The sequence below is a fragment of the Lynx rufus genome, unplaced genomic scaffold (assembly GCF_022079265.1).
Source record: "Lynx rufus isolate CCGP_SWC_20201006 ecotype Redwood Valley unplaced genomic scaffold, mLynRuf1.p SCAF_24, whole genome shotgun sequence".
NCBI lineage: Eukaryota > Metazoa > Chordata > Mammalia > Carnivora > Felidae > Lynx > Lynx rufus.
This window is the reverse complement of record NW_025814839.1, coordinates 9533871-9560168: the sequence shown is the minus strand read 5'-3', so window position 1 is coordinate 9560168 and position 26298 is coordinate 9533871. Positions and strand designations below refer to the sequence as shown.

General features: G+C 46.2%; 1 protein-coding gene across 3 annotated transcripts in view; it reads right to left on the bottom strand.

The window, feature by feature from the left end:
- The window catches only part of SUDS3 (SDS3 homolog, SIN3A corepressor complex component), a 66572-nt gene extending 43023 nt beyond the window's left edge, over nt 1-23549 (bottom strand). Inside the window, exons 1-10 of one of the 3 annotated variants that reach the window (XM_047088531.1) lie at nt 23265-23549; nt 21324-21393; nt 18322-18377; nt 16914-16985; nt 13692-13711; nt 12314-12470; nt 3828-3923; nt 2799-2860; nt 2616-2637; nt 1340-1445 (exon numbers count right to left, since the gene is read on the bottom strand). In XM_047088531.1, the coding sequence (XP_046944487.1) occupies nt 1340-1445; nt 2616-2637; nt 2799-2860; nt 3828-3923; nt 12314-12470; nt 13692-13711; nt 16914-16985; nt 18322-18377; nt 21324-21393; nt 23265-23406 (803 nt within the window). In that variant the 5' untranslated portion in view covers nt 23407-23549. The remainder of the gene's footprint in view (nt 1-1339; nt 1446-2615; nt 2638-2798; nt 2861-3827; nt 3924-12313; nt 12471-13691; nt 13712-16913; nt 16986-18321; nt 18378-21323; nt 21394-23264) is intronic. The other 2 variants (XM_047088532.1, XM_047088533.1) reach the window with 2 other exon arrangements.
- Nucleotides 23550-26298: the final 2749 nt, after the last annotated feature.

Below are 26298 nucleotides of genomic sequence, written 5' to 3'. Positions count from 1 at the left end.
AACGGGTTATTTCAACCATGACTACATTTCTAAGCGTTTCTGCCAACTTCATAAGTGTGATATTATATTGTAATCAACTAACAATCTTGGGCGCTTTTTTTAACAAAGCTCAAAAAATTCTAAATAGCCATTACTCTAATTTTGGAACTTTGGGTTAAATACACTGAAACTCAAAAGGTTATAAATGATAGCGATTATAAATGATAAGTACAGAAAGTATGCAATAACCCCAGATAAACATTCTCCACACAAACGAGTGACAATTCAGAATGCAAATCTGTGTCCACCATGACATAAACTAAGTGTGCCTGCACATGGACAGTGAATAAAAGGGATCTATCAGAATAAAGGAGCTGTGACACGAGGAGGGATCCAGGGTGACTTAACACTTAGCAGAATGCCTACTTACAGAACAGATAGTAACATTTGTTGAAGGAGTAAGTGAACGAGTTTGTAAGCCCTTTCATATTGCTTTACTCTCTCCTCTCCGATAGAAATGCTGGTGGTCTGAAGGTGTCAAATGGTCTTTATTCTGAAATTATTTCTGGCGTATTAAAAAGCTAAGGTAACATACCTATACACTCACATGCAGCTAAGAAAATTATGCAAATAATGATTTAAAAAAAAAATGGTCTCTAAACTGGTAATGTTTTAGGATTCAACTCCCCCAAGTATGTTTCCTAGAACATTCATATAGCAAAATGATGCATGCAAAAACAGTACCTGGGGTCAACTAATATCTGATAACATCTCAGAAATTGATAATACACATTAGCATATCAGAGAACCCAAAAAAGCACAACAATGAAGAAACCCAATTACCTTAATTAACATGGTCATACCCCAAACTCATCTGACCACAAAATCCTTTTTTCCACAGAATACCTATTAATTTTAGTGCACAAGGGCAGAGTTAAGAGAAGGCAGAGAGGGACCTGGCCTCAGTCCACAGGGGTAGCACCAGAGACAGAGGCCTGCAAATTCTAGCACGATGATAGTAGCACGGACAAGGGGTCCCTATCAGAACACGTTTTTGGGAAACGCTGTGTTCACAGATCTAATGATCAAATGACTCCTGATGCATTTTTTTTTCTTTAAGTAAGCTCTACGCCCAATGTGGGGCTCAAACACATGACCCCAAGATCAAGAGTCCCACGCTCCTGATCCACCGACTGAGCCAGTCAGGTGCCCCACTCCCGACACACTTTTAAATGTTACTCCACTTCAGTAGTATGTAAGTTAAGCAGCAGCCATGCTCAGCGATAACGAGAGCCCCAGCCTTCTTCCAAGATGTTCTTTTGAGACTCCTGCGAGTAATCTGTGATTTTCCACGACATACCATCTTTTATCATAGTACAGTTTCCCATCTTCTATCCGAGCTTCAAATCTCTGGGCTGGAGACTCCGCCGGCGTGGCAGGCAAGTGTTCAGGAGAGGACGGGGATGCTGGAGGAACCAAAGATATTTCAGTGACCAAGCATGTAACAAGCATGTGGGTCCACCAGCTAACATGCTTTAACTGAAATGCTACTAAAAGTGGTAATAAACTCAATCATTAACTCCTCAGGGGTGTAAAAATGAGAATTCAACAAAATTTTTGTGTATTATGCCTGACTTGCTCCTCAAGGCAACCCTGTGAGGTAGGCGAGGCACAGGTTAACCTCACTGAACAGAGGAGAAACCAGAGATGCAGTCTAAGGGATTTGCCCAAGGTCCCTAAGAGAAGGACTAAAACCCCAGTGATCAGAAGCCCTGAACGGCAAAAATTAGAAACATGTCTTTATAAAACTGAACTCATTTCTCGAATGATTTTTTACTTACTAGGTAGAGCAGGCCACCATGTGTGTACAGAGTCAAGTTAACATAGTGGTCATAACTACCGACGGTTCAAAGGATCTAAATTCATACACTTTATACAAACCCCTCCCCATCATGCCTTTAGAAAATCAGGACCTCTCTGCAGACAATGGTGGCCCTCAGAAGGAAATTACTAAGAGAAAAAAGAATCTTGTTTCCTTCCATAAGACTTGGTGAACAGAGAGATGTGTGAGTAATCACAGTGCTTAAAACGTAACAATGCCTTGCCCGTTCAGAATTCTATCTTGCAGCCTAGCACAGACTCTCGAGTGCCACTCTGAAAGGAACCACCATGAACACTGGGCTGGCCTCTTCTATAAACTGGGACTCTGAGTCCCTTACCAGAGCCAGGCTGTGAAAAGGCACTGGAACAGCACTGCCTAGCACTCAATTCCACAAAGTAATGCTGAAAAATCCTTCTGGTTTCATTTCCAGAAATGGAGGCAGACTTAAATCTTGTACCTTGAGGCCTACACAGAAGGAAACCTTCACCAGCCAATCAATCAACTGTCTCTTTTACAATAAATCCTAAGGTAAAGGCAAAAATAGCTTCAACATAGCGGGGCTAAAAAAAAAAAAAAAAAAAAAAAAATCAGGGGAGGGTGCACTTAAGGTTCCCTTCAGTCTTCATGATGACTGCTCTTAGGCAAATAACATTTTATTTTTGAAAAGTGCAACAAATGCCTGTGAGATAGAAGCATGCTTTTCCAACAACATGATAAAAAGATTGCACAAATGCCAGTAACACTGTGCACTTACCTGGTCTCTTGGGTGACTTAAGCTGTAGGAAGAACAACAAGAAATCTTAGAACAAATCATTTCAGATGCAACTTCACGTGTCAAAGGTATCAAACGGATTTAACAAGTAACACACGAACAACATGAAGCACAAAACCATTATCAAGCCTAAGCTTTCAAATAAATCAAAAAATCAAACCGTACCTTATTTAACGTTCTCAGATCCTCCATGATCTGTTCATCTGTTAACAAATAGTTTAGCTGGGGTGTTGAGAGTTAAAGGAACATGTCCGAGGGCCATGGTTTCCAAGCAAGCAGAAATCAACAAAACAGTACCAGAACTTTAGAACTTTAGAATTTACAGTGTGACTGTGTCAGGTGCTGTTTCTACAACAGTGTGCCTCTCGGAAGTTGCTGATTCTACTAAATGTCGTGGTGCCCAGGTATGTAAACGAATTCACAAATTTCTTCCAAGCGTCTCTAAGTCGTTCAGAAACTACAAGAGTGAGAGCACAGGACACGGTACCAGGAGAACTTCCTCCTCAGTTTATGAAGTGCTCTTGTTCTAAAGATCCGAAGCCTTGCACGCGCGCGCACACACACACACACACACGCGCGCGTGCGGGCTTGTCCTTCCCACGTAACTTAAACCCTTGGTTGTGAAGACAAAGGTACCTGAAGTCAAAACCCTTTCTTGGTGGCAAACAACTGAATCATTCTGTGCAAATGGCCACTTATCCTCTCCAAGAACAAAGAAACAGAACTTTGCCATGCGCGCCCTCTTCCCACTCCCATTTTTATGACTAAAGGGCTTTTTTATGAGACTGAAATCTCATTCGCTTTAACAATTTGCATTGCACTGGTTTCAGGATGTAGATAACAGAGGTACAAAACATAGGTATCACTGTCCTTGTTTTACAGGTAGAAAAATTAAGGCACGTGTAATCTGAGGTCGCCCTGAATCTCCAAGTGTTAACACCAGGCTGAGCTCCCAACACCAAGTGCCTTTCCAAAAACTGCTATCTATAAACCCCTCCCACTGGAAGCAGCAGCAACTAAGGACTCAACAGAAAAACGGCCATTCCCTAGCTCATGGGTAAATACACACGCTTGCCAATCACGACAATTTCTGTAAGACAGTGGCCATATATATTCTAGCAAACAGATAAGCAAAAGATTCAGTCTAAAGAAAAACAGCTTGATGAAAAATTAAGGCTTGATGCAAATGGATATCAGGAGCAGGTTTTCTCCTCTTGTCTGGGATGGGGACAGGATCATTTGGTCGCCTCCGCAACTTTCTGGTCATGATGGGTTTCACTTCCATAGAATCTGTGGCAAGAATTGAATGGGTAAATCTATCCGACTACCACTTGAAGTAAGAATTGCTGTACTGTACAAATATCTGCCCCAGAGCCACCCAATCAGAACTGTTTTACTGGGGACATCCGGACATGGCCCAAGCCAGACATCCATTTCAGACTTCAGAGGAGGGCTATCCTGAAGACTCAGACTGGATGGCCTAAGTGCACGCTGCCCCGCCCCCCACCGAAATGCAGCCCCACCCTGCGGTCTACCTGTGGAGTCACTGCAGGCATCTCTCCAGCACCCCGAAAACTAGAATTTTCCTCCTCTTCCCTCAAAATAAGAAGCCACGGAGTGATAGCTCTTGGGATCAGAAGGAACCTTCGGGTCATCTCGGTCAACTAATTCTTGCAGTGCCCACGGAGGGAGGGAAACTGAAGCACATGCGTGCACAAGGCTCTGTGAAAGGTCACTGGTCTCAGCACCAACATCTTTATAGGACATCTTCATTTACAAACTTAGACTCTTCAGTTTCATTTTATTCTGTAACGTTTTCTAGCTACTTAACTATCAAGAATGATCTAATGAAGTCTCATAATAAAGGCTTTTTCATTCTTTTTGACTTTTCTCTGCAGTCTGACACTGCTGTTGACTCTCCTTACCTTAAAATCTCTCCTCCCCTTGCCATCACCACCCAGATCTCCCCTCACCTGACCTGCCTCCTTGGGCTCCTTTCTGCTGATGACCTCCAGAGTCCAGTCAGTTCTCAGCCTGTGTCCCAGTGAGCCTCTGTCACCAATACCAGCTTCCCCACCCTTCTGAATGGCAACCTATGCCCGGCAACACCATCCACTCTCACTTTTTGTCTCACCTCCCATGGCTGCCTCCTCTCCCGAGTCTTGGGGACATCACATCTGTCCATCCCTCTTGGTCAGGACAGACTCTGTCATTGTGACTTATCTTCCCTCACCCAAGCATCATATTCACCAGGTCGTGGGCAGTTCTGCCATTAAAGCACTTCTCAACTCCATTCCCTCATCCTATTCTTATCTCCGTCAGAGCAATTTCCCTAAGACACACATCAGATCCTTCTACAACACATCCCCTTTCTTATTCAATGCTTCTATGGCTTGCCACTTTCTATGGAAAAAAGCCCGCGTCACTTTCTGGTCTTGCCCCTTCTCCTTCCTTCGCACATACACCACGTGAGAGCTTTTAGCTCGTCTGTCACCCAAGGGCACACGCCTTACTATGCCTTCAAGCCTTTGCACGCTGTCCTCTCTGCCTGGCCCCCTCTTTTCAGCCCGGCAAACTCCTGCACGACACCCCTTGAGAGCCAGCGCCACGCTCCCCATTACATGATCTTCCAGAGTCACACCGCCTTCCAAACAACCAGAGCAAACCTCTGGACAAACCTCTGCTACCAAGTGCCACACCGTATGGCACGTTTTCCCCAGAGACACCTGAATTCCACCCCAGCACCTAAGCCATAGTTGTGGCAGGGGTGTCACAGAGTTTCCTGCACAACGACGACGACATGAGGAGACCATTCATCCACGACCACGCATCCCCTCGGCATGGCAGACGGACAGCCTCACAGAATTCAAGTGTAGCCAGCCCTTCCACTGTGGCAAGGAATTCAAGCATACCTCTTCCACTGTGGCAACGTGCAGGAGCTGCCTAGTTAATAGTCGTAAGCACAAAGCCAAAAGATATTTCTGCGTGTTGCTTTTTTTTTTTTTTTAATTTTTTTTTCAACGTTTATTTATTTTTTTTGGGACAGAGAGAGACAGAGCATGAACGGGGGAGGGGCAGAGAGAGAGGGAGACACAGAATCGGAAACAGGCTCCAGGCTCTGAGCCATCAGCCCAGAGCCCGACGCGGGGCTCGAACTCACAGACCGCGAGATCGTGACCTGGCTGAAGTCGGACGCTTAACCGACTGCGCCACCCAGGCGCCCCTGCGTGTTGCTTTTAAGAAGGGAAACGGGCAACGCTGACTTCTCGCCCCTATAAATGAAGGGGAAGTGCAGTCCTGATAAGTGTGTGTACAGGTGTGCGTGGAGTGGGGGGTAGAAGGAAGGAGGACTCACACACCCGCCCCAGGAGACAGCGGGGAGGGGAGTCCTCTCTACTGGAAACGGCCCCCCCTCTACCGAGAGGGTGCACTCCTCCAGTTACTTACTGGCTGGTGCATGTGAATCCCTGCCACGGCTGTGGGACCTCAGGTGGGCTACGTAAATCCTCTGTGTCAAGTTACTTCATCTATAAAATGGAATTATCAGTAATACTTCCCTCACAGGATGCTGCGAGGGTTACGTGACATACGAGTAAAGCCCTAAACATGGTGCCTGGCGTCACGAGAGCTCAATCAATGCTAGTTTTTACTACGCCATCTGCAGCCAGGAAAGCACTGTACAAAAAATCTTTTTAAAAAAATCAGGGGCACCTGGGTAGCTCAGCTGGTTAAGCATCCGACTTTAGCTCAAGTCATGATCTCACAGTTCGTGAGTTTGAGCCCCACGTCGGACTCTGTGCTGACAGCTCAGAGCCTAGAGCCTGCTTCAGATTCTGTGTGTGTGTCTCTCTCTCTGCCCCTCCCCTGCTTGCACTCTGTCTCTCTCCCTCTCAAAAATAAACAAACATTAAAAAAAAATTTTTTTAAGTCAAGGTACAAACAGCTGAATGAAATAGAAGTTACACGCTTGAAGACAACCAATGTCAGCTGTGAGGCTGTGCAACATTCACACCTAATTCAAAAATCAAGGTGTGAAGGGAGCTCGCCCAACCCAAAGAACACTAGAGAAAGAGTACCTAGCACATAAACACCAATGAATGGTCCACCAAAGACAATGGCTGACTGTGCCCTGCCCTCTGGGCTGCCGAGTCTAAGGCATGGGGAGGGTGGGCCACACATGATGGAAATGAGCCAGTCAAGGCACAGCCGAGAGAATGTGGGAATAACCCGGTCTAATCATGGCCAACAGGCTCAGAAAATCATAACTGCATCACTCACAAATCAGAAAATATAATCAAATTCTTCTTATGAAATAGCGAAAATCAATCCATTTTATTAGCCTAGCCACCACAATAACCTAATCAATTTTCATCCAAAAGACTGCTTCAGCAGAAGGAAGGTGCTCCAAAAAAGCCTCCAAGATGTAGCAGCCCCATCCCCACCACCAGCCAGGAGAGTGAGCAGGGAGCAGGCCTGGCCATGTGACTCGTGGAGAAGATCAACACGTAAGTACCACGCACTGTAGTTCCGAAGCTACGGTATGGACTCCACTCATGTCGCTCCAGCCTTCTGAGGTAGATTTTTCACAGAGGGAAAGAAAGGATATCTGACTGACCCAGGTCTGAATCCACCTAGAAGTTCCACTTCTCACGAGAAGCAACAGGCTGGCGTACTGAGTTTGTAACAGCAGTCTCCTGTGAGTTTGGCCAGTAAGAGGCCCAAGGGGCTCAATCTGGGGACACCATAAAAGTCAGACTTCCGGAAGTGACACTCAGACGTTGGAGCCTGGCAGCCCTGGAGAAGGCAGTTGAGCAGGAAATCAGTCTTCCTCTCAGACAAGCCCAACACTACTCTACCTGGCTTAAATCAGAAAGCCTCTCAGAACACCCAGGACCCTTCATAGGTTTGCTTCCATGGCAATACTGTGATCTAACTGAATACCAAACACACCGAGGCAGGAGAGTACAGGAGGCAGAAACACTGGACAAGGGCTGAGACCAGGTACGCAGCTCCTCTCCAAACCACCTTGTACATATGACATTTAACAGCATAACTCCTCCTGCTCTACCCACCAGCAAGGAGACCAGGAATGGCCGTATCTGACAGACACAGACACTCTCCAAGTAGCACCACGTATGCTGGCTAAGAAGCAGGAGCTTAGGCTGAATCAGTGCTGGGCAGAGCCTTTGCAGCACCAGTCCCTATGGAGAGATATTCCTGATAACATTAATCACCGGCAATTACCATAGAATTACCACTTCCCCACTGGCCTTGGGTTCCTTACTTCTCCAGGCCTCATCATTCACTCCAACAGCTCACTTGCCTACAGCCCATAAATGCAGCAAAAGCTTCCCTGGAACGTACTTTAACTTTAAAAACAGGGGCGCCTGGGTGGCTCAGTCAGTTGAGCATCCGACTTCGGCTCAGGTCACGATCTCACGGTCCGTGAGTTCGAGCCCCACGTCAGGCTCTGGGCTGATGGCTCAGAGCCTGGAGCCTGCTTCTGATTCTGTGTCTCCCTCTCTCTCTGCCCCTCCCCCGTTCATGCTCTGTCTCTCTCTGTCTCACAAATAAATAAACGTTAAAAAAAATTAAAAAATAAAATAAAAAACAAAATAAATAAAAACAAAACCATACTTGTTTAGCCACAGCTGCAGTGACTCAAAGGAGTATCCTTAAGAAAAAGAACATTAAGTGGCAGAAAAACAAGCCACTGCAGGGTAACCACTGTAACAGACTGGCTACAAACCAAGGGGCAGTGCAACATAGGGCAAACCTAGAGGCCCAGAGCAAAGTCCAGCATATCCTGGCCCCTCCCTAAGGGGCTGGCCAGCTCATCAGCATCACAAATCAAGGAGATGGGGGCAGGAAGGGAAGGTGAGAGAAGAATCAAGGTCGGTCTTCGGTGACCAACCAATCAGGGTAGGAATGAAGGGTGAAGGGCCCCATCCCCCTTAGGCCAAAGCTGTCAGGAGCACAGGGATGGTATTACAAGAGTGAACCAGTCAAGCCGTCCTCTGCACCCTCAACCACTGAAAACACCTGGATCCCACAAAGGCAGTGCCAGCAAAGAGCTTCTTGGCACCAAGCCCGCTCCACCCCAAATCCAGGTCACCTCCGGCATTCTCCCTGCCCAGATATTTGTGTGAGGCCTCATCTCCTTGCCTGGGCTTCCAAGGTTCCCTGCTCACTGGCATCTGTTCCTTGTGGTTGAAACCACGCCCGCGTTAGTACAACCACATGTACATACCCTTGCAAGGTTTTACAATCCTTAAAAACAAGCCTGACAAACATTTACCTTCATTTAGAAGCCTACTCTCTGGACACCGCCTTACTCTGGGCAGGACAAAGGAGCTGTGTCAGCCTTGTCACTACCAGAATACAAGCTCCTTGAGGACCAGTATTAGCCTCACTGTACGAATCACTCAGCACCGCGTGAATCCACGGTATTTCCATGGCAGGAAGTCGGGACAATGTGGTGGTTAAGACCAGTTGTGGCGTAAGCACTATCCCACCGGGGAGCTTTGAGCAAGTGTCTCCGTCCCTCTGAGGCTGCTCCGCCAAGTCCACCGAAGGGAGCTGCAGGAACCGAAAACTGCTACAAGTTCCCAATCCCTAAGTGCTGGCTCTGTGTGCAGCCCCCAGCCACGCTCTGAAGCACCTCCTAGGCGTTATATCATCCGACCTTCGCACCAAACCTCCCATTCTCCTTCCTGAACGTAGGTTCTCCCGTCGCCTTCTTAAATGAGAAAACCCCACCAGAGAACCAAGTTCAGGAGGGGGCCAGGATTCATCCACATCTGTCAGCCTAATGAGGAATTCCAGTGTTTTTATGTAATACCTGGCTCGACGTAAGTACTCAGGAGACAGTACTTTAGCATATCTTAATGTTATAGTTTTATTATTATAAAAAAATTTAACTCGTAGGCTCCACCTACAAATCCAGTTATCTTCTAAAGGAAACTCCCAGGCTTAATGGGGTCACGAGTAGCATCCACAGGGACCTGAGGGTTGGAACATGCCCCTGGCAAGGCAAAAATTACAAAAAAAAATGAAGTGGCGGATGGTGGCTGTTGAGATCAAGGAGATAGGCTGTTAAGAGAAAGGAGAAAAGGTGGCTATCCTCAAGACAGGAAGTGGACAAATGGATGAAAAACGATCGAGCGCCCCACATTTTAAAGCTCATTAAATTCTCACTGATTATCTGGGTTACTCATAACCTTGGCCTCAACTGCAGAGAAAACTCACACTCCGGTAACCCCACCCACGTCCTCATTACTCAAAAAGTGTGGTCCAGCCAACAGCATTAGCAGCCCCTGGGAGGTGGTTACAAATACAGGATCGCAGGCTCCCCCCCCACACACCTGAAGCAGCAGCTGCACCTATCAAGACCCCCGGGTGACCCACGCACACAGCCAAGCTGGAGGAGCGCTGATCCTCGGTTATCCCGGTTTCCTTACCGATAGCACATCTTTCTGCCCACCCAGCCTGCTGTCCTAAGTTCTTCAAGAGCAGCATGGGCAGTGGAGAACCTCCCACTAACCCCCACAGAGACTGCAAAGCTTTCAGGCCTGTTCAGGCAGAGCAGGTCACTGGCTCTCCCCGTTCCCAACAGGTTATTCGGTCCAAGCTTCCCATCGGCCTCTCATTCCAGCCTTGTTTTTCGAGAGATCTTCACATTGGACCATAAGAGGAGATTTTAAAGAACTATCTTTTCCAGGCAGAGCCAGCCAATGCTGATACTGGGCATCAATCCACAAAGGTGAAATGAGTCACTCAATGAGAGGAGTGAGATCAGGCCTTTCATCCAGCACCATAGCGGCACCATCTGTGGGAACACTAATTATCCTTCTAGCTCCACTGCCTTTTCTTCCGACGCTCTATCATTACATTGGCAGAGCTTTTCCATACCAAGGGTACCAAACGGCTTGAGGAAGGACATCAGTAGCTTTAATGCCCATGGCTAGCTTTAAGCACTTGTGCAATCTATTTTACTGCGTTACAAATGACTTCCCACATTTATTTGTCTTTTCTACCCTGGCAGGCTCAGCCTCAAGTCACTGGGGACACCTCCTGTCCCAGTTAAGATTCTGACTGCGAAACGGCCTGGCCAAACAATGTCTACTGCTTGTCAATAATCAGGATGCCAAATCACAGGTAAGGTGATGATATCCTTCCCTGCAGATGGAAAGGGAGCAGCTATAAACTGATGATATTTCCCACTAGCCTAATGAAGACTCCCGAACATCTGGTGGCTCTAGCAGAGAGCGATGAGGCATCAATGCCAGAAACGGCCACCGTCAAAGAAAATGGTACACAGGTCAGAAAACAGACAGACTGGTATCGAACACGGCAGCACAGGGCTGGCAGTCTAATCAACAAAGCATGTCCACAAGAACAAGATGGTACTGTCTGAAGATGCTATTTTAACACGCATTCTTACCGAAAAAACATTTGAGACACTTCCAGAGGCCTTCAAGGACATAATTCCTTCTGGCGAGTCTTTCAATAAGGAAGTGGAGAGATTTCTGAAGAACCAAACCCTCACTTCAGACACACCACATTCTTGTGGGTGTATCATGGGGGTTGGGGCCAGAAGTTTATGTCAGTCGAAGGGCCCCACTGGGTCACAGCACCAGAAATACAGAAAGAGAAATACTACTTCTTAACAGTTACTTCTAAACTCTGCCCCAAGGACTTAACATGAAAACAACGCATTTCTTATAGACCCCTACTAACGTCAGACATGCCAGAGCCCCAGCACCTTCTGTACATGGCAAGAGTTAAATATGGGGGTGTGCAGAAGGCATGCCTCTTACCCATCCAGGTGACGAACTCACCACTGACTTGTCCTGCAGTATTTGCTGACAGAAATTTTGCCAAGTTCCAAAATATCTAGTTCAAGTCAATTCCTGCCCCATATTCTAAGATTCCTCGGTATACATACAGCAACAGAACAACAGCCCCCGCTGCTTCTCCCTTCCACTTGCCTACAACTGCAGACTTCCCGTATGCGGATTACTAAAGCCTAGAAGGCAAGGGAGGGATTGGCTCAGGGTCTAAGGTAACTTCACTACCTCTACAGGAAACTAGTTCACTTTCGCTACTCCTGCCAACTTTGTACCAACTCTTTCTGAAACATTCACAGTAACACCTGGGGAAGGGATCTAAGAGCACAGATGATACAGCCAAATGCCTTTGTTCTCCTATCTAGGTCGAAGGAAGACAGTGCCTCTCCTGTCATTAAGGTGAACTAAAAAAACAGATTCCCACCACCACAGAGCTGCGTAAGTAATTCGTGAACATAAACTAGATGTGCGGCTGACCCAGGAATTAAGTTAAATAAAGCACACACCAGAAGCTGCAGTCACTACTAAAGGACTACCACTTACTGAATGCCTGTTACACACGCAGGCCACTGTGCCAGGCACTCACGTTTCCAACCACAATCCTGTGACACAAGGTCTGATCAGACCCATTTCAGAGAGAGGGAAATAGGCTCAGAGATGCTCGGTGGCCAAAATCACACAGCCAGTATGAGACAGAGCTAGAAGTCTGAGCCGTCCTGTCAAAGCCCACCCTCCTTTCAGCTCACTCTGCCTGGACGAGGAGCTGAGGGAAGACAGGAGAGTGACTGCACAAACCCCCCCCACCACCACCGCCCTGTGGTGCCTTCGTACCTCCAGTCAGCTCCATCGTTAGCTTTTCGTTTTCGATCATTTTCTTCTTCTCTTCCAGCTCAGCAATCAAGTTCTCTTTCAGCTCCACCTTCTTATCTTCAAATTCTTTCACCGCGGCCTTCTTTTCTTTGATGTAGTTTCTTTCCACCTGTTCAGTCTGAGCAAAAGAGAAACACAAGTTCGGGCTCCAGCTGTGGACGCGGGAGCCCAGTAAACACCTCCCCGGGAAACACAGGCTCAGCTGCACCCGCCTGCACAGGCAGGAGCGGGACACCTGCAAGTTCTCCAACAAATGCATGAAGTCGAACCATACAACTCTAGCCTACGAGCATACCTCACTGACTACTCAGTCATTTCTTCTCTTTCACATCTTATATCGCATGGCTTGCAGCTTAAAGTAAGATTCTCACAGAACGTCAAGATTCTCACAGATAAATTCTTTTAAAGCCTTAATTTCTAAGGAAAAAAGTACATTCTGGATAAAACATCTACGTTCAAAATTAATTGCGCAGAGTCAAAATGACACGAGTTACTTGATTTGTTGACATTTATACCAAGATAAAATCAACTAGGTCATCAGATCATTTTTTAGGTATCTGAATCCTCAAGCACTCAAACACCGAAATAATACTAAATTTAAAAGTGTTCATTTTTTAAGTCTCGCCATCACGTTAAGTGAAGAACAAGGGAGCTTATGGTGGGCTATGGCTGTGGGTCACATCATCCCGCAGACTCTGTGTGTTCCACTGACCTCAGTAGTAAAATGGTTTCTGATAACGTGGCTCTGTTAAACCATGACCTCACACTCACGTGTGGCTCTCAAAGTCAGGACTCCCCCCACACATACACACTAGCCACCCCAGGAACACATCAGCATCCAAGATGCAGGCTCTCAGCTCTGTACCACAGCGCTGTGCTTCACAAAGAACCAACACTCAGATGTCTGCTGAAGGAAAGAAAAAAAGTTCAATCTGCCTTTCCTACTGACCTAGAGGGGTTCCGCTGTAAAACAGCCCCTGAGCCACTTCAGAGACTGGGCTGTGTCAAGGAGCAACATAACAAATTATTAGACCGTTGTAACTTAGACGTACTCCCGCATGGCTTTAACGTCAGGTGAAAGTCAACGAGAAAGCAGTGGGGGATGAGTACCCCCTCATCCCCTGTGATAAGCAGAAGCTGCCTGACCTATAAACGAACAGATGGGAATTTCTAAATGGAGACCCAAAATGTCCTCTAGTCAAACTCAGCTGTGATGAAAGCTTGCAGCTGGGGGCTTCTCAACTATCCATTCGGTGATAGAAGGAAAGGTTCTCCAGATTGGGAGAGCAAGATTCCAGTCTGAGAGGGCCTGCAAACCCAGAAGATCCAAGGTACTTACTTCCAGCTGGAGGAAGAGTTCTGAAAGAGAGAAAACATGCAATTAGATTCGCTAGGCTGTGTCACCTTTCCAGACAGTGATGGTAGGATTCATTTAGAAGCAGTAATTGCTTTCTGAAAGCACCGTTACACAGAGCAACTGTTTCCATCAGTAAAGTGTTGATCGACGTGAAGGGTAAGGATGCAGAAACTCTCTAGTTATAATCTGGCCCTGAACAAAATCACTTCTGGCAGTTCTCCCCAGGGGCAAAAACAAGCAGTGGGAACCAAACTCCCCTGGCAAAATAAAACTGAAAGTTACCCCTTCTTTCACTCGGTAGGTACCCTCCAACAGGGTACCTACACAGGGCAGGTACCCCACAGGGCAGGATGGGGCAGGAAGGAACAATGCCGTTTCTCCAGAAGCAGAATCAACACTGACGTTTTTAAAGCACGTGTGAGGGGCGCCTGGGTGGCGCAGTCGGTTAAGCGTCCGACTTCAGCCAGGTCACGATCTCGCGGTCCGTGAGTTCGAGCCCCGCGTCGGGCTCTGGGCTGATGGCTCAGAGCCTGGAGCCTGTTTCCAATTCTGTGTCTCCCTCTCTCTCTGCCCCTCCCCCGTTCATGCTCTGTCTCTCTGTCCCAAAAATAAATAAACGTTGAAAAAAAAAAAAAATTTTAAAGCACGTGTGAGATGCTCTGCATGGCAAGGAAGGATATTCCCCTGAGAAGTCAGGGCAGAGGTTCTGAGCCCTTCCGGGGCTTTCTTCACGGGTCACCATGCCTGTGTGTGGCTGTGCCTCCACAGCAACACCCTGTGGGTCTCTGCTGCACTTCCAAGCTCCAGACCTAATGCGACCTCTGCACAGGCAGCTCCACCTCACTTACCAACCCCACCCCCCTCAGGCACCTACGAGTCTCCACCCAAGAGTATTCGACAGCTTACTCACCACCCACTATGTGCCGGGCCATTAGCAACTGTTTACCAGCAGCCCCCCCACCCCCCCCCCCACCACTACATCAGAAGGCCCTTGACAAAGCCAGCCCTTTAAACAAAACAGGTCCATGGCACCTAATCTTTTCTGGGCGACAGTGGAGCTGCTGCATAGGTCACAAAGACTGCCAGTGAACCAACAACGCCAGGGAGTGCTGTTCACATTTTACCACGGTCTCCCTCGTGAACATGATGAATCCTATGGATCCACTTGCCCATAAAAAAGCATATACACACATCCACACATAATTTCCTAGAATCTGGAGTTTCAGGACTCCAGATTAACAATTCAGACCTCAATAGATATTGAATAGGAAGTTTAAATGAAGAGGGGTGCCTGGCTGGCTCAGTCAGTGAAGCACACAACTCAATCTCAGGGTCAGGAGTTCAAGCCCCACGCTGAGTGTGGAGCCTACTTAAAATGTAAAAAAAAAAAAAAAACAAAAAGAAAATTTCAACAAGGAAAGAGATGAGCCACTCATTATTTTCTAACTTCTCCAGAAGCCCTGATCACTTTGGTCCTGGGATCACCAAGCACGTGAGCCCAAGCACACGCAGCCCAACGTGCTGGCCCCAACGGCTTTAGATGCACAAACAACCTGACACAGCAAGTCTGCGCCCTTCTCAGAAATCACACCCGAACCACGTCAAACTGGCAATCAGCTTTCGGGGTCGGTGATGGTTGTTTTAGTTAAAACAGCCATGCACCAACACAACTAGAGCAGGTGGATTATCTCTGCACAGAATGTGCTCTTTAAGGCTCAAGCTGTGACTGATCTGGGAGCTCTTCTGCATGTGTACCCGGGGGCAGGGGAGAGAGATGTTTCTGAAACGACACACGAGGACAGGATTGAACGTGGAATTAAGGAAAACAGCTCAATACTCATGCTGCAGTTCTAGCTTCAGAAAAGTGGCTCACATCCATTTCCTTTCCTTACTTGCATCTTAAACCAATTCCATGAGGTATTTGTATCCCCCCTACAGATGGGGAAATTGGGGCTCCAAGAGCAAATTATCTGCTTAAAGTCTCAAGACCTAAAGTGCAAAGTCTTCTTTAGGGAAGACCTAAACCTAGGGCCTCATGCCTCACTTCCTTTCCCTAATGCGGAACACCGGGAAGAGGGCTGATGATCTCAAAGATGTCCCAAGGAGATGCCTCAAGAAGTCACAGTGCAGTGGGGACAACCACAGGGGCAGGCAGGCGGATGTGGGCGCACAGAAGGCTAATGGCTGTACTTCCATTTTCCCCGCGCCCCTTGCACCCCTCCGCTACCTTTCTGCTGTTGGGTGTACGTGGGACATCTACTCCCTGGAGAGAGGGAAAAGTTCCACCAACAGAAAGCCGGAAAGACAATGGAACAGAAAACAAGAGGACAGCAGCCTGAGGAGCAAAACCCAGACAGCATCTGCAGACCCAGCATTAGGTCCCCCCAGACCCCCTGAGCAGGAACAGGCACTACGTGGGCGCTCGAAATTGAATGCTTACAAAACATTTCCCATAGGACCAGGAATCTGTGTTTACACACTTCCAACAATCATCACATCTTACTTTTTGCATGGTTCTTTATTGACCTCAGAATGTTCCTTAACTTATCCATGTTTGGACGTCTTTTGTCAATGAAATAGCACATTTCCTAAAGTCAAGGACAAGGTGTTCCACTACTTTTTTGCTCAGAGCTTGAATGTAGCAGGTGCTCCACAAATTCTTACTTAACGAACACACGTACCGTGTACTATAACGAACCAAGGTGTACTCTTCCCGTAAATGCTTGTAACACTCAAGGGGGAAAAAAACAGAGGACACCCCTTCCTCCCAGAGCAGAGAATGCCAAAAGAAGCAAATTCAAACAAGAGTGAAACAAGCTACGATTCTTTCCCATGTCAGCGCCTCTCATGGTACATTCAGCCAGCCAAGCAGACGTGAGACAGAACGGTAAGACTGCTTAACCTGGGGGCGTCAGGGAGCATAACTGACTTCAAGGAGCCAGCTGGGGGTTCCAGGGAGTATAACCGACCGCAAGGAGCCAACACTAATAAGCTTAACTACAGGTTGTTCGTTGGCCACTGGAAAAAAGATGTCCCAGCTTTACCCAACTGCACCCCTGGAGTCTCTCTTCCCCAACCCCTCCACCATACCCAAGGATTATCTGAGATGCATGCTGGACAGCAGCTCTCATGACATTACATCAATAATCAGCAAAAGGAGGAACACTTAAAGATGATTTACTTCCACCTAAGACAGAGCCTCACCTGCGTTTCGAATCCTCTCTTTGTACTGCTGATCTAGTTTTTTCATCCTCTTCTGATATTCCTGTAACGTACCTGATTTTAAGATGTACAAAATAAAACGTTACTTTGAAGATCTGTTTTACATTTTCGTTCCTAAAATTATCTTATAGTACCCGCAGTGACTGTTTTAATAACTTCAAAGTAAAACACAAACCAAGGAAAGGCAGAGGCAAACAGAGCTAACTGCTCTGGTTCTCAACCAAGGCCAACAACAGAAATCACCCCACCTAGTGGATTAAGACTCTCTAGCAAGTGAGAGGAAGTCAAAAGGTGCAGGATTGAAATGATTCTGATCACCTGCTGCCAGTTTGAGTCAATGGGCTTCCCTTTCCTGAAAAAAAGCTCATTCTTCTTCAGTAAGGCCTAGAACTTTCAGTAGAGACCATCTAGTAGAACTTTCCCTACAATGGTGGAAACATCCTATGTTGTTGCACTGTCCAATATGGTAGCCACTAGTCATATGTAGCTATTGAGCACTTGGAATGTAGCTGGCACAACTGAGGAACAGAATTATTAATTTCAGTTCATTAAATTTAAATGGCCACACATGGCCAGTGACAATTCTGGATAGCTTGGGTATAGATTTTCACCAAATATCTACTCGTGTCATTGCTTTTCCCTAACGCAGCCAATTACACGGGTCACTATTATCATGGAAAATATTTGCCCGATCATGACATATTTGCAGGGTATGTTAATGGCACCTTTTTCAAAATCCCTCACTCAACCATGCCAGGTATGCCTTATAGCCTTGCTAGAGGAGAATATATTTCTTGCCCCACAAGAAACCCACTGTCCCCATGGTGCTAGCCATCCCTCATGGGTAATCTCATCTACTTGGACCTTCTGCATTTTGAAGACTGGAAAACAAATTTAAACAAGAGAAAGTGGCGTGCCTAAGGTCAAATTTCCAGAAAGCAGAGAAGCTGGGATTCAAACCCGTGATGGCACTTGAGAGCCTATGCTCTTAACCTGATGCCGAACTCTTTAGCAAGAAACAGCACAAGATACAATCCACTTCTAATTTACCAAGCAAACAAGAGAAAACACACACAGTAGGGATAACCCACAGTTCACCAGCAATTAGTTTAGAAAGAACTGTACCATTTCATGTATTCTTTGGTAACAACGTCTCTCCCAAAAATGTCTAGCTTTAGGCGCACAGTGTTTTTCAGTTCATGCTCTTCCAAAGGGTCTGAGATTTTGAAAAGGTGAAAATTACTGCTTTACTGACAGAAGCAAGCAAAATGCATACCGGACAGCTAAAATCAGGCAGACCAAATTTTAAATCACTCCCACAGAGGAGTGAAAGATTTCAAAGGTTTGCAATACTAAGCATACTTAGAAGTGAAGGATTAAACACACCAACCTTCCTGAAGTTGTTGCAACTGTCTCTTGAGAGAAGCCAGTTTATCCTGATACATCCTGTTAAAAAAAAAAAAAGCCACACTGAAAAACATTAATATCGAATTCCAAAATAATCTACATACAGGAATTACCTGGATTGTTATGGGAATGTCATAAACGTCCTTTAGTGAACAGAGAAAACTGGAGTCTGCCAGCTGGTTTAAAATGTACCAGCAGCTAAAGGGATCAGAAAAGGACAAGGATTCTGTGTTCTGGAATCCTAACTCAGTGTTGTAGTTTCCTGTGTTCTCTATCCCACCTTTAGAGAATCAGTCTGAAACCCACAAACATGAAGACCCACAAATTTTAATAAATAAGCAACAATAAATAGGCAAGAAGTTATAAAGAGAAATTGAAAAGTGTGATGCCATTATCTTGTGGATTTAGAGGTATAAATACACACACAAATACAGCAGAGGCCTAAACACAGCCCTTATATCAACTCTACAATTACATTCTAAGTTCCAAACGAGTCAGGTTATGCCTTTGGCATGTTTTTCTACATAGATAACATAGTTGGTACAAACACCAAGTTAATAAACTTTCCTGTCATTTTTAAAAGCACTACCTTCCAGGATCAGAGAAATAATAGTAATTCAGTAACAAAGTTAAAATGTAGGATTTGTTTGCAGCCCCAGCTGGATAAGAACACATAACACACACCAACAGCCTAGTGTGCTATTTTTCCCCCTCACACCGAAAGGATTATAGGCAATTATTCACTCCGCCAAGTCTGTTTGAATGGTGGATTCCACAAGTAAATCATATTTTAACAATATTTTTTTTAATTTTTTTTTTCAACGTTTATTTTTTTTGGGACAGAGAGACAGAGCATGAACGGGGGAGGGGCAGAGAGAGAGGGAGACACAGAATCAGAAACAGGCTCCAGGCTCTGAGCCATCAGCCCAGAGCCTGACGCGGGGCTCGAACTCACGGACCGCGAGATCGTGACCTGGCTGAAGTCGGACGCTTAACCGACTGCGCCACCCAGGCGCCCCAACAATATTTTTGCTTCTATCTGAAAAACACCCCCACTTTGACACTGACAAAAATAAGATTTGCAACATGAACACTATCCAAGAGAAGCAGCACACTAGCTTTTTGATTGCTCAAGTGAGGGCTGTAAATACAACCCCACTATTTGTATAGGTTGGGGGAAGAGTGAAACACAATCTAGGAATTCCACAGGAGAGCTGATCAAAAGATCCAGGAGAATTCTGATGCACTCTCAAGGCTCACCTTGAATCATACAAGGCATTAAATTTTAATCAAAAATGTTTGTGTATCCAATATATTCCAAATGTTCATTTTCGAGAGAGAGCATGAGCCAGAAAGAAAGGGACGGAGTGGGGGATAGGGGATGCAAAGCAGGCTCCAAGTTGACAGCAGTGACCCTGACGTGGGGCTCAAACTCACAAACTGTAAGATCAGGACCTGAGCTGAAGTCGGACGCTAAACTGAGCCACCCAGGCACCCCCTATATCCAATATTAAGGGGCACACTGAATTAAAATATGGTCTCAAAAGAATGCTTAAATATGGTGAGTACAGGAGAGTAAACAAATGTGTAAACTGCACGCAGTAAGTATTTGGAGCCCAGCGTACTAAAGTTTCCACCGCAGAGTGCAGTTAACAATGCCTTTGAGCTCTGAATCCGTCTCTGAAAGGGAATATTAACAGACTGAAAAGCAAAATAAATGCAGATTCGGGAAAAGGTACACTAAACTGACTGAAATGGTTTAAGGTGAAAATGGTTCAAAATAAATCGGTAAAAAGCCTGGAAAGAATAAAAATAAAAAAGCACAGCCCACGTGGTCTCTCAAAATAAACAAACAATAAAAAAAAAGTAATCCTTCTTTATTCAGCATGGGTGGGTGGAATTTAGCTGAGCTACCCCTTTGGGTTCCAAAGCGTGAAAAGGGTAACAGAATCCAGATGATGGTCATGAACCATTTGCAAATAGGACCTATAAAAAAAAAAGAATGTGGATCATCTGGTTTAAAGATTAAGAATCTAGGGGCGCCTGGGTGGCGCAGTCGGTTAAGCGTCCGACTTCAGCCAGGTCACGATCTCGCGGTCCGGGAGTTCGAGCCCCGCGTCGGGCTCTGGGCTGATGGCTCAGAGCCTGGAGCCTGTTTCCGATTCTGTGTCTCCCTCTCTCTCTGCCCCTCCCCCGTTCATGCTCTGTCTCTCTCTGTCCCAAAAATAAAAAACGTTGAAAAAAAAAAAGAATCTAAAGTCAAATCAAGATCCTCAAAATACATTCAACAAATACTTATGGGATATATTTTATACGGTCTTCCATCTGTGTTTACATTAAAACGAGTGGTTTCAGTTTCTCTGGGCACATTTAGAGAAGGCTTGAGTGTGGATGTGGGACAAGTGGAAAGAGCACTGGAGCAGGAGTCAGGGGCCATGCTCTCCCGGCACCCAGCACACCTTCAGCTCTAGGTGGAATAAACAGGACACACCCTTGATGCTGAGTTATGGTTTTCACATTTAAAAAAAACAAAAAGGGGAGCCTGGGTGGCTCAGTCGGTTAAGCATCCAACTTCAGCTCAAGCCATGATCTCACGGTTCGTGGGTTCAAGCCCCACATCAGGCTCTGTGCCGACAGCTCAGACCCTGGAGCCTGCTTCGGATTCTGTGTCTCCCTCTCTCTCTGCTCCTCCCTCTACCCTCAAAAACAAACAAAATTTTTTTTAAACAAACAAAAAAAAAAAAAGACATAGAAAACGTTCTCTCCCGCTACATGGCCCATCCCCAAGGTTCTTCCAACCTGCAGAAGATTCTTTTAACAGGACTGATTAAATATGACAAATTTAAAGGGGGAAATTGCACATGCGCATGTGCGCACACACACAGTCTTTGGAAGCTCTATGGTCAAAACCATATGCAACGTCACTATAAAGATTTCCTGGTCAGTTCTGTACTCCAAACAAGGAATAAAAAGATCCATACTCACTGTTCCTTCATTTCTACATAGTCTTCTTCATCATGCTTTGCCAGGTCAGTTTCACTAGCGTCCTCAGTGTCTAAGTAAAACCAAGGAAGAAAAACTTGTTAAAATCAGTTCATAAAGATGGCATCACCTGACACAGTAACACTTAAACTTCTATAAAATGGATGCAGGCCTGCAAGAAACCATCAGTGGAAAATATTAGTTACTTCAGAAAAGAAAATACCATTTCCAACGTATACACGGCCAGATTTACGCAAAGAGCTGCCTTTATGCGAAGTGCAACCAGAGAACAGGGTGCATCGGATGTTGGCAGTCACGGTCAAGTCTGCTACTTCTGCAGAAGCCACACTGGCAGGCCAGGAAAAGGAGATGTGTCAGATGGGAAAACTACAGGCAGCCAGGCCTTGCTCAGTACTCCAACCTAGTAAGTACACGCTCTTCTGGTCTATGCCTGGTGTGAGCCCTGTAACGCATTTCACATCACATATATACAAAAGAGAACACAAACCAACGAACTCTAAGAACTGAACTATTTTCAAAGTCACAGCTAAAGGGAAAAGAAAGGAGACAAGATAAACAACAGAAACTGCTTCAGAACATATTAAACACTGTTCTTAGAATAGTGAACTGTCTAAATAATTTCAACAGTCGTATCTGAGGGGGAAAATCAATTCTGGCTTCACTGCTCCCCCTTGTGGGCCTTAACAGCAGTTACAAGTGATTCACATTCAAAATCTCTCCTTAAGGCCCTTCTTCAAATGTAGTTTAAACCAAACGCAATTAGTTGCTTCAACTTTATTACCTGCACATGTCGCTGCCTTTTTTAACGCCGCTGCCCATCCAACTCTCCACAAAGCATTCTCCACTCTTTCAGTCAAGAGACCTTCACGGAATTGCTGTCATATGCCAGCCACTGTAGTTGGCACGTGGCACAGTGAGATGAATAAAACACATTCCTCATTCCAGACAGCTGGTTCAACCTTTTGCTCCACAGCCCTGTTTGGTGCCAGAATATTCCACCCATACGACGGTCTCTTTTTTCTCCCTCGTCCTTTTTCTTTTGTTCCCCTTTCTCCTCCAGGACGTCCTTCCTCAATTCCCTCCAAAACAGTCTTCCTCACACTTACCGAAGCGCAAAGCCCCGTTTGAAAAGCAAGGCTCTGAGAAGCAGTAATGATAATGCAAAAGAGCGTGGAACTGAAAACACAACACCACCTGGGCACCATCAAGCAAATCCCCACTTACACCTGTGCCTGCGTCCCCAGTGATGAAAACGCCCACCGAGTACCAGGCCAAGTACTTTATGCACAGATCTCCTTTAATCCTCACACCTACAATAGGAAGCCCCATTACAGCTGGAGAAACTGAGGCGGAAAGCTTAAGTCAGTCCTTTTAGGTTACAAAGCTGGGTGCCGTGAGCCAAATTTACACCTAAGATCCGGCGGATTCCAGGTCCCGTTCTTTTAAGCAAACTGGACTCTCAACCCGCACTGCGCGACCCAAAGGAGGGCTGGCTAAAGCATTTCCCCGAGGGTGGAGCGTCGGAGGGAGCAACTTGGGAACCTGGAAGCCCAACTGGGCTTTGCTGTGGTCTCTTGGGAACTAAAATGCGGAGGGCAGCTCAAGGTACCCCACGGAAGTCTTCCTCATTCCCACCAGTAAAGACTTCAGGCTCACCAGAGGCGGTCGGAAGGAGAGGAGCAGAGTCTTAAATGGACCTCCAGCTCTGACACCAGCTCCCCAAGTCCCCCGGTCCCATACCTGTCAGGGTGCGATGTCTCCACCACGGCCTCTACCCCAGCGCAGGTGGGGGGAACTTCCTCCCGGCGGCCCCTTCACCTCCCCCAGCCCCGGAGGTCGCCCCGCCCCTCTCCCGTGCACCCCACCCACCCCCGCAGCGGTCCCACGCCCGCCGCGGGCTGCTGAGCCAGCCGGAGGACGCACCTTCGTCGGACTCTCGGCCCCGGCAGCTGCGTTCGTCGTCCTCGGCGCTCTCCAGCTCTTCGTCCTCCTCCGGGTAGTACTCCGGGGCCGGCGGCGCTCCAGCCGGGGCCGGAGCCGGAGCCAACAGCCCCGCGGCACTCATGTCGCCACTGGCCGCTGCTGAGCGTGTCACCCGGGGACCGCAGCCGCGCGCCCTGCCGACTCGACGCCCGCCTACCGGCCCCCGAGGGAGCCGCCAACTCGAAGAGCGGCAGCCGCGGCGACCCCTTCCCTGTCTCCGCCAAGCTCCGCCCCGCGCGCCCGCGCTCGGCAACGGGGACCTCGCGCCGGCGGTGACTTCCGGGTCGCGAGCTGTCCGAGAACCGCCTGACTCCATCATCCTTGAGGGGGTGGACGGGCTGCCCCCTTCGCCTTAACCTCAGCCCTTTCATCGCCGTCCTAAAATCCTCACTGGGTAGTGGGGAGGGGCGGAGACAAGTTCTCTAGAATTAGGCAAATCCTTGGACAGGCCTGGCCGCAGCCAGGACCCCGAAGCTGGAAGGCGCTCTGTTTCCAGAAGTAGCCGCCAGGCGGCGCAAGGAGCCAGACCTAAAGCGAGGGTCCTCTGCGACCTGAGAGACAGAAGGGTTGAAACCTCTTGTCAGGTGGAGGTGGTCTCTTTAATTGAAACAGGTTAACGACGTGAACCATCCCATTTATAGGTCGAGAAACGTTGACATCTAGAATTTTCGTGATCATCCGCCCCCCCCGCCCCCCGCCCTGAGCCTAGCTCCTCCCCTAATTGGAGCTTTATTAAAAGAGAACTAAAAGACAAGGATGCTGATATTCCATCCTGGGGTCAGCAAAATGGTGTTTTCCCAGTCTGTAGGAGTCCTTTCTGTTTGCGTGGGTATGCTCAATAAGGTATTTTCCCGATTTTACAGATGAGGAAAGAACGTTTGCCTAAAAAGTGGCAGCGTCCAGGCTGCCTTGTTTACACGAGCACACCCAAGCACGGTATGTCTGTACATTACTGCTGCCTCAATTTCTTAGAATATTAATTTTTTAAAAGGTTCTCTTCCCCGTCCAATGACTTGCTAACCAATTCTCAACTGAGCAAGTGGAACATTTGCCTGCAGGAAGTTAATTAGGCTAACGTAAGGAACATGATGTGTGGAAACTTAGAAAACAAAGACAGCTGAATACCTGCTTGAATTAATTGGTGTGATTCCTTCTGAGTAGGAGATACTGTTATAAGCTTTGCTTAATGAACAAATTTAGGATGTCCTTTGTCTAGTTGTGGGTAGCAGGAAAATGGTTAAAGAAGCTGGCCCAGAGATGTCTATTTGTACAAAGTAACCCTGCCCCTTATGTTACACCCAAGTCTCCAAGAATAAGTAACTTACAAGTAGTCAGGTTGAACGCAGATGTAAAACCCAGGATGGAATCCCATATCCTGATTCTCAGCTCCCTTGTGACCAAATTCATCTCTGAATGGGACCCTAAAGAGTGTCCTCAAAGTGAAAAAAATGTATTCTCATCCTATTTATTTTGACATTTCTTATTTCCTACCTTAATGAAAATCTTAGCTCTGTTGTAGATTTTTCCTCCCAAGAAAACTCCAGAATTTCTAAAATAGAATGTTGCAGTGTCTTTCCATGACTTCAGAGATCTTCTGAAGCTCCTTCTAAATAAAAGTCATTCTCAGGGCTCACTATATATCCGCCATCTATATTTAAACTAGGTTTTTAGAACTGTCTCTCATCCAAAGGATGAAGTCATAGTCTATTTTTATTTTAGATCACATCTAAATTATTTGTAATCAACTATATTGAGCAACTTAGGTTTCCATCAGTAGCAATAATCATAGACCAGAAAAAGCACCAACATTTTAGAAATTAGAGTTCACTGATATAATGAATCAAAAAAAAAGAAAAAAAAGATTTGACTTCATTGCTAATTGGTTTCAAGACACTGGAATATTTATCTTGCTTATGTTTTCTATCTTCTTGATTGCAAATAACATCTGCTAATGGTCATGCATTTCTTTTTTTTATACGGATAGACACAACTGAACACTGGTAGTGAAATCTTACTCCATTTTTTCAATCCATTTTGCTAACTGTAGAATTGGTAGGATGAGCTCTTAACTAACATATACTCTTCAAGAGAAGGAAAAGTTCTCATGACTTTAGTCTTACCTAACCTTTATAAGTTGTTAAATAATTTTGGACAGTTTCTCTAGGCCTGAAAAATCAAGTTCCCTCAGAACCACCATGCATTTTTGGCATTTCCAAAATGCCAGTCACACTGATCAGGAGGCACCTACTTCAGAATTCATCTTAAACGGAGTCTTGCCAGCCTCCTTTCCACAGGCCCTCTCTGTATATCCCAGCATCCCAATTTAAAGGGGAGCATTGTAATTGGAATGGAGTATGATTTTAAAACACTAGGGAAAATCTGTACAGTGTTTAGAACACAAATTTTGTCAGGAGTGAAAGTCAAAAAAGAGTTATGTTGGCGAGTTTCCTGAGAACAAAGTCCTGTATACATCTGACAACGCTTAGGATCAAATTGTTCCTGAAATGAAACAATTTCTTCACAAAACGCTGAATTGTCAAAGTCCATACACTTTGGGGTTTATGAGTTAAGGTAGCGGTTTTCAGTTAGCCGTATCGATTTAATCAACATATCCAGCTACAAAAAATATAAAGAATGGCTCCAAGTAGCACGATGCACTTTTACCCCCGGCAGGTGAAAGGAGTCTGTGATTACCACAGGTTGCACTTTGACCATTAGTTCACACGGAATCATTAAAACATGTGGCCCTGAAAACGAATATGCTAAGCTTGCTGAAGCCTACCGCGCAGTTCCTGTTCCCACAGTCAAAACGATTATCAAAACCCACAAACTGATTATTTCTAAAGCTTTGTCCTTGTACCTCCCAAAATGGGCCCCATCAGTATTGAATGCTTACTTGCTCACAGTATACATCCAGTATAAAGATTTTTTTTTTTTCCCAACAGCTTTAAACTGACGTCTGTCGAACGCAACA